This window comes from Arachis duranensis, chromosome 10 (genome assembly GCF_000817695.3).
Source record: "Arachis duranensis cultivar V14167 chromosome 10, aradu.V14167.gnm2.J7QH, whole genome shotgun sequence".
In the NCBI taxonomy this organism is placed as follows: Eukaryota; Viridiplantae; Streptophyta; class Magnoliopsida; order Fabales; family Fabaceae; genus Arachis; species Arachis duranensis.
Window position 1 is genome coordinate 96,606,674 of NC_029781.3, and position 15,200 is coordinate 96,621,873.

Sequence of the window (15,200 nt, forward strand, 5' to 3'; positions counted from 1 at the left end):
TCGACAACTAATTCGACTATTTTTTTTTTGCACCAAATGCCCATTCTACCACGCGTTCATAATGTTGTTGAGAGAGTGATAGTGTTGTCAATTTTATATTCAATATTATTGTCAGCCTACACTGTCGATAATTTGAACGATCAAGATATCTATTCAAAGAGTGATGGATGGTTAAGATTTAACTTTATATATAATCGACAGTTTATCGATCTGTCTATTTTACGAATGATTAAAATCGACGATCTATCCGTCGAGTTTTACCTAGAATTAATTCACGTGCAAATTGCCCCCTCCCTCAATCTCACTAAAAAAGAAGCACCCTCCCAATTTCAAAACCATTATCTACAATTTCAGAACCACATCTTTAAACTCTAAACACCCCATCGCGCCACCTCGTCGTTGCTATAACTCCGTTAATTCGCCCTGTTGTCGCTACCTCTAATCTTTCCCTTTAACTCACGGTAACCCATCTTCGATCCCTACCTTTTACTCTCTTTGTGTTGCATCCATCTTTTCTTTTGGTTTCTGATTTATTTGCTTCCATTTTCATTTTCGTGATGTCTTTATAATGCATTTGTTCTAATAGGCTTTCAATTGTTGGTGCTCATCGATAAATCCGACGGTAATTAATCATCAACTCAATCTCGACAAATCCATTGAAAATATCGACGAAAAATTCATAGGTAATTAGCGTTGGACGAAAAAATCGCCAGTGAGCCGTTTTTCGCGACGTTGATACGGTGAACTCCAAGACAACGGTAAATCCGACGGTACTCAACATTTTTCTTGTAGTGAAAACTTAGCTGTCTCGTTTTTTATTAAAAGTAAAGTAAGAAAATAAAATAACAAACATCTAAGTTGTTAATAAATACCGAAATTGATGAAATGGTCGTCGATTTTATTACAAAAAGAAATATTAGCTTTTATTATTATCGACGGCTCGTTTGTCAATTTTAAATCATATTATCGATAGTCTGACCGTCGATTTTATAAAAAAATGGAAAACTTCTCTTTCTTTTATTGTTGACAATTTAATCATTGATTTTTTTACATTATTAAAAAATCGATAAATTAAAAAGTATCAATACAAGTCGTCGTTTTTGCTGTTGATTTTTAGCGTATTTTTTATAGAGATAAGCGGATGTCGTACATGTATATGGGGTGAAAAAGACTAGTCTCTCTCACTCTCATACAACTCGCTATCACTTTTATACTTATTTCAAAAATTAACAGGGAATGAGGGTGTAGTAGTAATAGGATTCTAATTTTTTTCCCTTAGAACAAATGCCTAGAGCAATAAAAAACAAAGAAATTGATCGTTTTGAATATCATATTACTTAGTATTTTAGGCATCCCAACTATATAGGTAAGGTTTTTTTTCTATAAAAATTTGCTTAGCATAATGTTGTAGCTTAAATGATAGTGTTATAGTGTAGTATGTGTAGAGAATGAGAATATATAGTGTAGTGTTGTTGTTTAAATGACGTTTATGTTAATTAAATAATGTTAATGTTGTTGCTTAATGATGTTTATTCACAGTGTGTTAGTAATAGTAATGGATTTTTTTTTTTGGGAATTTGATATTAGAGAAATTAGAATTAATAATGTTGGGTAATATTTTTTGGTAATTTTTGAAGAAATATTTATTTTATATATTTAATAATATTATTAGTTATTATATTCATAATTATATTATTTTAATTATAATATTATGTTTATAATTATATTATGTTTAATAATATTATTAATTATAATTTTTTTGAAGTAAAGAAAGCTCAACACATTAGAGTGGAGCGCGAGCAAACAAACATAAATTAAACTGCATACAAAAGTTATGACTTCTCGGTCATCTCCGACATTGTCATCAACAACCACAATGATTCTTATCAGTCCATTCTTTGTAGCTCAAAAACGTCCTTTTCTTTATGATATCAACACCTGTTTCTTTATTATTGAAAATTCTGACATTGCGCTCCAACCAGACGTTCCAAATCACTGCAAAGAATCCACTCAGCCATGTCTTCTGCGTGTCTTTTTTAGTGTGCATGCTGGTCTAACTTTCAAGCAGTTCTTTAATGGTTCCAAGAATGGTCCAATCTCTATCCCAAGTCCTCAACCAAGCACACCATATCTGCCAGGTGAACTCACAAAACAGAAATAGATGCTGCACAGATTCTATCTCCTTTTTACATAGTACACATATAGTATTACTGTTAAGCACAACGCTTAGTCTACTTAACCTTTTTTTATTATTAATTATATTTGTTAGTATGATAATAGAAATTATAATTTTTTGGATAATTTTAATAATCATATTAATTAGTGTATGTTGATGAAAATTAGAATTTTTTTTATGATTTTATTAATTATATTAGTTTGTATGTGAATACAAATTAGATTTTTTTGGGGGGTAAATTTGTTAATTTTATTTGTAAGTATATGTTGTTGGATTTTTTTTTTTTAAATCCCAAAGTAAGGAGAAGCCCTAAAAATGACAATACAATTGGGTTTGTACTTTGTAGTCCATAATAATGTATAAAACATTATTTTCTTTTAAATACACGTCTTAATATTTTAGAAGTTTAGTACACTGCGGTCTAAAAAAGAATTAGCACGTACTTTGTCGTTTCTCATATAGAAAAATAAAAAGTCTAAAATCCCAAATTGGTCAAGTTAATCTCTGACTCCCCAAAAAAATTGACAAATTGATTCATGTTATTTTGAAATATTAGAAAATTAATATCTAAATTTTTTAAAAAGTCATAAAAATTTGAGTGGTAATTAAATTGTCTAAAATTTTAAAATAAAAATTGATTTATGTATTTATTCAATTAGAAACTAATTCTTTTAATATTCTTAAAAGAGAAAGGTTGTAGCTACCAAATTTTTCTTTGTAGTTGTACTCTATTTTTCCACTAACAAATTGATCTCCTAATCTTCTAAAACAAGTAAGAGACAAATTATCAACTTTTTTTGTAGAAACTAATTTGGATATCACTAAAAAAATATACTGGGGATTATAAATGCGGGCTCCAAAACTATCATCGTAGAAGGCGGTATTAAAAAGCCCAACATCTATTATAGTCCACTCCAAAATGGTTTCTATGAAATCAAAGTTGCTGATGTGTAAGCCCACCAAATTCGTCTAGGCCTTATATGGCACACAGGTACCGTTGAGATTAATGTTGGCTTGAAGTCCAAAAAAGAATGAGACTAAATTTGGGTCAGACCAAAAATAATTAAAGAAAGGATTAAATTTGAATAAACAAAACCAACTTGGTTAGTTGGGTAGTCAAGTCGCTTGTCCGTTTAAGTAAGTATCGGGAGTTCAAATTATGCTTTGTGTATGCAGTGATTCATTGGTCAGCGACAGACTCTTAAATATAACTCAAATTCGTAATGAATTAGTGGTTGACTTATCGAGTTGTGGGATATTATGAACAATAAAAATAAAACGATGAATTAGTCATTAGCCTGCTAGAATAAAAGATATCGTAGAAAATAAAAAAAATTAAATTAATTTAGTCACTAATCCACTAAATAAGTGTCAAAAATTCAAAATTAATTAGACAACAACAAATATTGTCAAATTAAAAGATGATGTAAAATTTTTTTTTTTCAATCAGAGCTTTGTTATGACCATGGGGCCATGGTCCTCACCCCAAAATTTTTATATAAACATTAGTAGTTTGAATACCTGTGATTCGAATTCATACTCATTCAAATTTTAACTAATTATAAAAAATCAATTAAATAAACGATAAACCCACAAAAATTTTTGCCTCCATGAATACATTTTCTTGTCCCCTTTTCTAATTTTCAGTTACTATCGGTTAAAGCTTTGTTTTTTTTTTACTTAATTTAATATTATTTTATTTTTTATGAATTATGAATTCTTTGATTGAAATTTTCTAGATAGAGGCATTCAAATATTCATTTAATTTGGTTATTTATATTGATAAAAAATATTGAAAAGTTAAGTTTATATTTCAATTATTAAAAATGTCAAGTCACTTCAGTATTATTTTAAAGTATTATTTAAACAGTATTATTTTAAAGTATTTTATAATTTTTATTTGTAAAATTATTCGTTTATTAATATATTAGTGTCATACTTCAAAAAGGTAAATTATAAAAATATACTCGAATTATTTTGACATTGATAAAAATACCTTTTATTTATATTATCGACAAAAATATCTTTTAATTATTTGAAAATAACAAAAATACTGTTATTTTTTCGTTAACGTAGTGCGGCTCAATTCACAGAGGTATATCTTTGGCATATTTTTAAATTATTTGAGAATATTTTTGTCGATAACAAAATTTAAAGATATTTTTGTCAACAATAAAATAATTTAGGTGTATTTTGGGTAGTTTTTTCTAATTAAAAAATATTTATATTTATAAATTTCATTTAATATAAATGCTATTATATAACTTTTGTGTTAAAATTTTTTTGTCCCCACAAAAATTCTGTCTAAGCAGTTAGATAAGATTTGACACTGCCAGGCCAAAAAAATGACAACCCTTTTATTAACAATAAGACTTTTAAGAGCTAACATTAATGTTAAGCTTTCCCTTTTTTCTGGCAACAGGTACATTAAACCTTATATATTAAAATTGGTTGATCAAAGGTAGCTTTTGGAGGACCACAAACATTGCTTTTGATGTAATTAACGATTTCTATACATGGAATAGGTTCACAATCAAATTAAAATGACAAATACAATCAAGTGTCTCCGTGGAGTCTTGTATTCAGACATAAAATGAACAATATCCATGCTAAGTGTATGTACATTGTGGCATTCATTTTTTATTTTTTAAAAACAAAGAGTTCGATATATAATTCTTCCCTCTTTCTAGAAGGAACTGTTCCTTCATTATTTATTTATTTTTTATTAAAAGTTAATATATTTAGGCAAAATCATATTTAGATACATCAGATTTTTTTAATAAATTTAAGAAATAAAAGAGATAGATAATTTAAGAATAAAGAATAAATTCAAGAAGCAATTAATTAAATTCACGTCACAAGAAAAATAGATCTTCTCAATTTTGTTCTCAAATTTTTTGTAAAGTGTGATTTAACTATTCAACATCTTCTCTTACATGGTTTAAATTATTAATTCCTTTATTGCTTTATAAAAAAGTGAGAGAAGGAGAGAGCGGGCTGAACGAGAGAGTGGCGACGCAGGCTAATCCATCGGAAAAAGACAAAGAAAAAATCTAGAACCGTTCACTTTTCAAAAGGATGTGGGAGGCACGGGGAAGGAAGCAAAAGAGGATGGAAGCAATACATGGAAAAACAATTCACGACAAAAGCTGCTGGACCTAAGATTTCTTTTAGGGATAAGGTGGTTGGTTTGTTGACCCCAAAACCCTTAGTCATTGATGACTCTTTGGATGAGTACCGTGTAGCCGTGGTTGAAGGAGGTCGAGGGGGGAGACCTAAGGTCACCTTCTCTGAGGAAGGGAGAAGGGCTCTAGCGGAACCCTATAATGACTCCATTAAGGTCAAGGTGATGCAAAAATATTTTAGTTACATAGTCTTGTTGCATAAACACAGATATATTTGGAAGCAAAAGGAGGATATGAGATCCTAGATGTAGGAAATGACTACTTCCTAGTGAAATGTGATCTGAGGGAGAATCAAGAGAAAGTCCTACTCAAAGGCCCGTGAATGATTGAAGATTTTTGCATGGCAGTGAAACCTTAGTCTTTTAATTTTCATCCTACAGAGGACTCTTTTAGTTCTACACTTATCTGGATCCATTTCACTGGTCTAAAGATAATGTATTGCAAGGAAAAGGTCATGTGACGTATAGCGGCGATGGTCGGCAAGCCGATATAAGTAGATGTGGCAACCAAAGAAGCGGAGAAGAAAAATTTTGCCCGAATCTGTGTACAGATTAACTTAAACATTCCAGTGATAGATGAGATTGAAGTGGATGATGTGGTATACAAAGTAGAATATGAACATCTAGAGCTCATTTATGATTCATGTAACTGCTACGGTCACATAGTCGTAGACTGCGTGACGAACAACAAAGACGTGACGGCGGAGGGAGGGGTCCCAACATCGGAAAACCTTCGTCCGAGCAACACAGTCGTAAAAAATGATGAAGGAAAATAGGGGTTAATTGTTGGCAATTTTTCAAAAGTTGCAGAAAATTAGGAAAATGCGGATCTTCCGCCTAAGACGTTGCATGGGGAGATCATAGTTAATAATGTAGTCAATTAAAAAGGTACATGAGATGGGTGGACCAAGGTGAAAAAAAAAAGGAAAGAGTTTAGGGAACAAGTAGGCTTCCAAGAAAGCTTTTGGGCCAAGAATATAAAGCTCATTTTAAAAAAATTAACGGTGATGGCCAATCTCTATAAAAAGACAATGAAGACTCGACTGAAAACAAACCAATCCAATTTTTCTAGCAAAAACTTTAAACATGTTGGTAATCACCATTTGCTACCATGAAGCGCTGAGGTAGGACTAAATGGATGTAAAACAGAAACACCTATCTACTACTTCACAAGGAAGCAATTAAGACCTAGGTTTCCTCAAAATTCGCTGCAGGATGGAAGAATGAAAGAACCGATTGGAAGGATGCTCAAGCTTGATGGGAGCGATGGCAGAAAGGGAAAGGAAATCGCCGTGGAGGGGGTTATTGGTCTCTAAATCAGGTTTTTTTTTCATCCTAACCTTTGTTGTTATCGATAGTGAAAATTTAAGTATTCTAGCATGCAATGTGAGGGGAGTGTCTTGTAAATTAGCTTGTATTCACTTGAAAGAGATTGTAAAACAACATCATCCTACTTTCTTTATTGTTATTGAAACACATTGTTTTTTATAAGATGAAATTCTTTTGGGATAATTTGGGTTATTATAATGTCGACATATCAGAGGCCAGGGGACACAGTGGGGGTATATGAATTTTGGTGGAAAAGTCTTGGAGAACTAGCAGATTGATTGATACCACTGAGCATTATGTTACTTTTGAAGTGGTGAAGGGTACTAGTATGTGAGTGTGTAGTGTGATTTATGCTCCTCCTCAAGCTCAATATTGGAAACTTCTCTGGAATTATTTTCACAGAATTGCTGATAATATTTCTTGCCCTTGGCTTGTTCTTTGAGACTTCAATAAAGTGCTTTTATCTTCTAAGGTAAAAAGGGTTTAAAGAGATTATCTTGGCATATGAGAGTGAAAGGAAGTCTTGATGTGGCAAAAAAATTGGATAGAGCTTTCATAAATAGAGATTGGTGCCTCCTTTTTCTAGAGACTCATTACAAAATCCTCGGAAGATATCACTCTGATCACTCACCTATCCTAGTTAAGAGTCATCCAAATATTGCTTTAAAGAAAACTAGAAACCTGCCCTTCAGATTTCAGGCTACGTGGACCATTCATCCCCTCTTTTGAAAAGTGGTCCACAAGGCTTAGGACTCAGGATTGCCAGATGTTGCTAGAAGTTTAGTTGTTGTTAAAAAGGATGCGCAGAAGTTTAACTTAAAAGTCTTCAGTAACATTTTTGTTAAAAAAAGGAGCTCAAAAAGAATATTAATATAATTTAGCTCTTCTTAGAGCAGACGGATGATCCTTGGCTTAGAGAGGAAGAATATAAATTGCAACAGGAACTAAACTCTATCCTTCTCAGGGAAGAACTCTATTGGTTCCAGAAGTCGAAGAAAAAGTGGGTTAAATTTAGAGATAGAAATACAATTTTTTTTCATCTCCAAACCATTGTTAGAAGGAAGCAAAATAAAATCTACAGTCTTATGCTGGAAGATGAAATATGGTCAAATGATGAATGTGTCCTTCAGGAGAAAGCAAACAAGTATTTACAGAGACTCTTTTGTTCTAGAAAAGATGTGGGTATAAGCTGTCTTGACAGAATCCCCCTCTCCCATCTTAGTAAAGAAGTGTTTCAAACTAGGATAGAGCCGGTTTCAGTTGACAAGGTAAGAAGGGCTGTTATGGAGATGGGTGCATTTAAAGCGCTGGGTCTAAATGGATTTCAAGCAGTTTTCTTCAAGGAGTATTGGGATATAGTTGGGATTGATGTGTGGCAGATTGTGTGTTCTGTGTTTTCAGGAAAGATCTTAGATTCTTCCATTTTTGAAACTTTTATTGTCTTGATTCCAAAAGTGGACAACTCAACGACTATGAAAGAGTTCAGACCCATCATCTTGTGCAATATAATTTACAAAATCATTACTAAGGTGTTGGTCAATAGATTTCACTCTTTCTTAACGGAAGTAATTAGCCCGTTACAAGGGGGATTCATTTCTGGAAGAGGCACAACTGAGAATATCATCATAGCTTAGGAGATTCTCAACTTCATGCAGAAGACTAGGTCCAAAAAAGGAGTTATTGCCTTCAAAATTGATCTTGAAAATGCATATGACAGGGTAGATTAGAGATTTCTTCAATAAATTCTAAGGGGCTTTGGGTTTTTGCCTAGCACCACTAATTTGATCATGAGATGTATATGCTCCTCTTCTCTTTTGATTCTTTAGAATGGAGAGCGATTGTAGAATTTTAATCTTCACAGAGATTTAAGGCAAGGTGACTTTTTATCTCCATATCTCTTCGTCCTATGTATGGAACGCTTGGCTTGCCTTATTTCCCATTACATGTCAAACAATGCTTGGATACCTGTGGCTATTAAGGAAGGTAGGCCAAGAATTTTCTATCTTATGTTTGCGGACGACCTCCTCCTCTTCTACAAAGCTACCAAGCCTCAAGTTGAGATGGTCATGAGGGTTTTGGATCTTTTTACTAAGACTTTTGGGCTTAAGGTTAATCTGGCAAAATCTAAGGCACAATGCTCCAAGTATGTCACTCAAAGAAGAAAAGAGGTCATGTCTAGAGTTTTCCATATTCACTTTACTCAAATCTCGGCAAATATCTAGGGATTAATATTGGGAATGATAGAAAAAAAAAGACAGTGCAAGAAGTTATTGAGAAGGTTCAAGGGAGGTTAGCCAACTGGAAAGGCCATATGCTCAATAAGGCAAGATGATTGTGTTTGGTTAAATCAGTTTTAAACTGCTATTCTAGTTTATCAAATGCAAGTTTCTTACTTTTCTTCCTATGTTTGTGATAAAATTGATTCTATGATGAAGCAATTTCTTTGGAAAAGCCAATTGGACAAGAGGGGTTTATCCCTTGTTAGCTAGAAGAAAGTCATGACTCCAAAGAGATATGGAGGTCTCGGGTACGAAAAATTAGGTTTGTGAATGTTTCACTTCTTGAAAAGTTGGTTTGGCAACTCATAAATTGTACTGACAAGTTATGGATAAAACTTTTATCAAACAAGTATTTATCTAATGGTAGAGGGTTTGAAGCTGCCGGTGGAGTCTCTTATGTCTGGACAAATATTATAAAGGCTTTCAACAGCCTAAAGGAAGGTTTTGAGTGGAGATGTAGTAATTCGAATCAATCTTTGTGGTTTGATCCCTGGTCTCCGTTGAAAAAGTTAGCGGACACCTTCCCCTATGTATATATATCGGATTCTCAACTCAATATTGCTGATGTTATACATTATGATAGATGAAATTTCGATAAGCTTTACTCGCCTCTCCCGAATCATGTCAAATTGGATCTTGAAACTCTGATCGTTCCTAGACACAACTCCTATGGATCAGGATGCTTTTGGAAAGCGGCTTCTTCCAAGGAGTACACTGCCAAATGGAGATATTTGTGGTTGGCTAAAAGGAAATACTAGTGGGATGAGAATGAAAACTGGAATTGGCTTTGAAAGATTTGTATTCTTGAGAAGATCAAATTTTTGTTGCGGTTATCGCTTCACAATGCAGTCCCAACAGAGGTGTTTAGATACAACCGTAGCCTCTGAGACTGTGAGAAAGCTAAAGTTGTTTGGAATATTCTTGATCCCTCTCTTCTTGACAATAATGAATTGACTGACTTCTCATCTTGGCTTAGATGGAGTATATCAAGGAGGGAATAGATTACGACACCTGGTATTTGGTGGATTTGGCGACATTGGTGCCAAGATATTTTTAATCCTGAAGAGCTTTGGTTGGAAAAGAAGGTAACAATGCTTGCTAATAGTCTGAGTTATGAGTTGATGTCCTTGGAGAAGAACAGATCCATCATCACTAGTATAGATTGGAGATTCAAGTGGGAGCCTCCCCCCAAACATACCACAAAGTAAACTGTGATGCAAGTATCTTTCGAGATGTTCAATTGGCTGGGTTTGGTTGTGTCCTGAGGGATGACAAAGGAAGTTGGGTATTAGGCTGTTCTGGCGCTCTCCCCTTTTGGCACATAACTCGATATGAGTTGTTGGCGGCGTGGCAGGGGCTTAATTTGGCTTGGAAAGCAGGTTGCAGGCATATTATCTGTGAAATTAATTTTTTAGATGAGTATCTAGTTTTGAGCAATATTAATAATCATAACTCACAATAATAATGACATTGTGGTCAAGATTCACGAGCTTTTAGTTAGGGATTGGGATATTCAGTTTCATCATATCTGAAGAGAGGAAAATAGCATTGCTGATTGGATGGCGAAAATTGGCGCTAAGAGTGAGATGGGTTATGTTACCTAGATCAAACCTAAAAAAGAATTGAAATAACTTCTAATAAAAAAGTGTGATTTAATCTAGTGTGTTCTGTTCTTTTAGTTTGTCTTTTTTTTTCTATTTTTGTTTTTTTTTTAAACAAAAAAGCTTATTTTACATATTTTTCTTAGTTTTATTTAAAGAATATACAATAAAAAATTACATTTATAAAAAAATAAAAAAATTGAGATGATCTATTTTTTTGTTAGAAAGTTCTACCTAGCCCAAAATGGTCCCGTTGGCCAATAAATGAAATATTAAATGAGTGTTAAGTTTCATTACATGTAAAATGAACACAAATACACAATTCGTGTGTTTTGACCTAACTCTAACACGTCGAAGCTTTTCCACTATGGGGGGCTGGATTAGGACCTAACATTACGGCAAAATGAAGAAATACTCAAGTCAAACGACCTTAACACACACATTTATTTAAATTGAAATAGTCAATAATCAACATTCCAAAACATCGGCTTGTGGATTACTTTGTAGCCTAATAACCTAGTCAACCATGATAAATAAACTGAAGGCTATTTTATAGGAAGAACTAGCAAGAAAGAGAGAAAAAGAACAAATAAGACAGTATCTAATGAAATAAGATTATTGATAAATTCGATTACCACACGTCCACACGAAAATGATTCATCGATTAAATTACTAGTTATAAAGCAACACTATTGGCAAGTCATATAAATACATCTCATCAGGACAATTTAGATTGATATTTAAAAACATTAGGAGAGGTTATTAACACATGTCACTATCATTCGATATATATATATATATATACAGGTGTAGTCTACGATGGCCACAAGTTTTGGTGTCTATGGTGGTTATGAACTTCACAAAATGATATTTTTAATCAAATAAAATAAAAAATTGAAGCACGTTTCAGTTCTATTAATAAATAATGACATGTTTATGAGTGTAAATAAAAGAAAAAAATTAGACCATTTATCATATTTCTTGACAAAAAAAATGATCTATCGTTTTCTCTCGTAATCGGAAATGAAGTCGCTACCAATGCCCAAAATTTAAAAAATGATAGTATCTAAAAATACTTACATTGCATTAATATTTTCATTATCTACTTATACTTTTTTTTGTAATTAATAATTTTAAATTTTACTTTACTAATATTAAAATTTAATTAATAACAGTAACTTTAGACTTCAAAATTTTTATTGCAGAATAAAATAATTATTTTAATTAAAAATAAAAGATATAAATAATTATTTATTAACGTGAGAAAAAAATTAATGCAATGTAAGTATTTTTAGATGCTATCATTTTTTAAATTTTGGGCAATGGTAGCGATTTCACTTCCGACGACGAGAAAAAATGATAGATCATTTTTTTGTCAAAAATATGATAAATGGTCTAATTTTTTTCTTTTATTTACACTCATAAACATGCTATTATTTATTAATATTTTAACTTCTGATGTTTGTCATAAATATTTTATTTCATCTTACTTTTATTCTCTAATAATTTTTTTTCTTTTAATAATACCATCTTTTCTTCATTGTTATCTTGATAGCAACAACAATTGTAATTGTGGGGATAATTATAGTAATTTAGTAATAAAAGTGGCAGAAACTTAATAGAAAAAGACGAAAATGAGGAAGAAAGAACAATCTTTTTGAAAAAAAAAATTGATAAGACATTATAAACAAAACAGAATAAGACATTTGAAATAAGAGTAAAATATTTCAAACATTAAAACAAAATTCATTAAGACTTAGCTTAGACATTTAAAACTAAAATATTAGCTTCCCTTTTATCCAAAATACTCTTATAATCTCTTAATCTATCCTCGTTAAGATCGGCATTTTATGAAAATCAAATGACAATATATGATTTAAACAGTGGTGATAGACACATGGCGAAAACATTATTCATTATTTAAAATTGAGAGGATGTATTCCCCATTACTCAATGCTTGTGGCACGAACCTACCCAACCATAAGATGCATTGACGCATTGTCAACAAGAAAGTTAGGCCATTAACAACTTCAACTTTAAGCCAAATGGAACATAAAAAGTAAAAAATTAAGATACATAAAAAACATTTCCATTCCAATTTCACATCGTTTGTTTCTGTTCTTTTTTTTTTTCAACCCCCCACAACTAATATCCCCTTTCCCTCATTTTCTTGTCCCAAATGTCAAATAGAGCAATAAATGGTAGAGATCAGCTTACCAATTCTGAGCTACATGACCATATGAAGAAACCTTCAATACTGGTTACTCATTCATTGGATCCAAATCACAAGCCAAGTGAGATGGAAGGGAGCGGTGACTTGGGGGGTTACAGATTCAGTTTTCTTGTATACCATAATAGTACAGTGTGGGCGATCCATCTCCGATTCGATCACATTTAGGTAACAAGATCCATCTCACTTGTTCTTCAACTAATATGTGTATACTTTCACTATTTCCTTTTTCCTACCAATAAAAAAACACTAATTTACTGAACGTGCTAACCCGAGGTGCACATATAAACTGATAAGCAAGTGGCAGGGAAAATAATCTCTGAAAGATTGCTGAGGGTGCCTGTTGATTCTTCTCATACACACTGTCTTGGACGGAAACTTTCGTTCGACAATAAAGAGCTGATTAATGTTTCGAGCCTTTTTGCACCTGGGCCAGGCCTGAGGACCGTGGTATTACCAATTTCAGTGCAGGGATCAGTCCCATTCTCCCTGCTTCCTATGCACCACCCTCCTGGAACAGCCATTCCAGGACCTCTGGATAATAGCTCGGCATCAATTTTGTCCATTACTGGATCTTCTCTGTGGAACTTCCTCGCAAAGGGAGCATTGCTATCGACCATCTTTTGCATGTCCGCAAGATTAAGGTAGTGGGGATGCTGCTTGGGAGGATTGTCCCAAGAAATGTAATGTAGATCGCTGTTCACTGTTGTGTTCTTGAACTCTTGAGCATTACAGATAACAGTGTGAAAGTATCCTTCCGGGGAAGATATGAAATTCGTGTAGTACATAAGAGCAGTCCGGGGCAGGTTGTCCCAGCCCCATATGCAGTAATCAATGAATGATCTTGAGAGTGCCATCCAAGCAGAACCTAACAGGAGAGATTAAAGAAGTTTTAGGTCATCATTTATGATAATGCTCTCACTTCCACAACCTAAACTTCAATGTTGCTCACTTCTTAAACTTAAATGATAAAACTATGCAGTCAAGATGCATAACAAAACTATCATATACAATCAATTTAAATTCAATTACAAGAAAATCAGAACACTGAAATTGGACCAATGGTTCAACATACATTAACTGAAAGAAACATATAAAAAGCATTCTAGGACTGCCGACTGCAGCCATTTCATGGGAAGTTGTTTCCATCATTATGGTGAAAATTTAGATGTCAGCAAAATCCTAACCTCCTTAATGTCCTACGTTCAACCATACTATAATTTGAACTACTCTGGAAACATGTTGGAAAATCAGAAGCTACTTCAGTATCTATCTGGAGAAATAACAGTTATGAACAGAGTCTAGCAAGAAGAAACCATATATTTGGCATTTATTCAGGAAACAGCATGATGGAATAGATTCACCTTTTATGATTACTTCTTAAGTTTTATCCTAGAGGCCAGATAATGTTTCAAGCTAATACAAAATTAAATTATATTACAAAAATTGATCATGGAACTATGGAAGGAACCAAAATTTTATTCAGAATCTAGAACACGTTTTATTGCAAAAATCACATGTCAGCTTATGCCATGCAATAGCAGCATTCTAAACTACATAACATTGGCCAAATCCTGACAAAGTTGCTGGAAACTTTCAACTTCAATGCACATAAAAGTATAAATAGGGTCACACAGAGACAAAAATCTTCATTCACAATTCCTGAAGCTCTACGTAACCAAACCACATGGCAAATCAGAATAGATGATGATGCTGTCTTTGATTCAAAAAGTGAAGCATAGAGAATTCATATATTAACATATACAACCTCATTTGTTTAAGAAACAAGTAGGCTAAGGGTACAGTTATCAGAAAGGACAAATCAATTTTGGAGCATAACATAAGAAAACAAATATTGCAGTCGATCAAAAAAACAGAAAGTTCTACTAAACAAATAAAAATTAAAAGTCATACGCTCATTCACACCAGATATAAATGGATTCACAATAAAAAAGAGGCGCAAAGGGTACCCGAAAAACCGCAAAAGGTTTCTTCAACTCATATGAAATCGATGACTGATGATGCAATATAATAAATACATGAATGGTTTCTGAATCTTCAAATGAATTACATCAAAATCAATTCAAAGGAATTTCATCCAATAGCGTAAATCCTTCAGAAAGCTAGGTCATATTCCAAAAAAGTCACCGCTATATAGAAACATACAAATTGATGGAAATTTAATAGAGAAAGAACAAAATCATTCACCTGTGAAAAGCTTGAATGCTGTAGGCCTACTTCTCCGTTGTGTTACCCAGAACACATCTTGCTTCTTGTTCATGTACAACCCGGGATCAACAATTATTGGCCTTGCACGCTGGTGACTACAAAAACAACACAAAAAGTTATATCAATGAAATAATCAACAATTTGACAAGAATAAACAAATTCAAAGAAAACT

The 15,200-nt window shown here is 32.8% G+C and overlaps 1 protein-coding gene across 1 annotated transcript in view; it reads right to left on the reverse strand.

The window, feature by feature from the left end:
• Nucleotides 1-12,456: 12,456 nt before the first annotated feature.
• LOC107471085 (beta-glucuronosyltransferase GlcAT14A) overlaps nucleotides 12,457-15,200 on the reverse strand; it is a 3,927-nt gene continuing 1,183 nt past the window's right edge. Inside the window, 3 exon segments of the mRNA XM_021133741.2 lie at nucleotides 12,457-13,667; nucleotides 15,008-15,123; nucleotide 15,200. The exon segment at nucleotide 15,200 is cut by the window's right edge and continues 96 nt beyond it. Coding sequence (XP_020989400.1) covers nucleotides 13,153-13,667; nucleotides 15,008-15,123; nucleotide 15,200 — 632 coding nt within the window. The 3' untranslated portion in view covers nucleotides 12,457-13,152.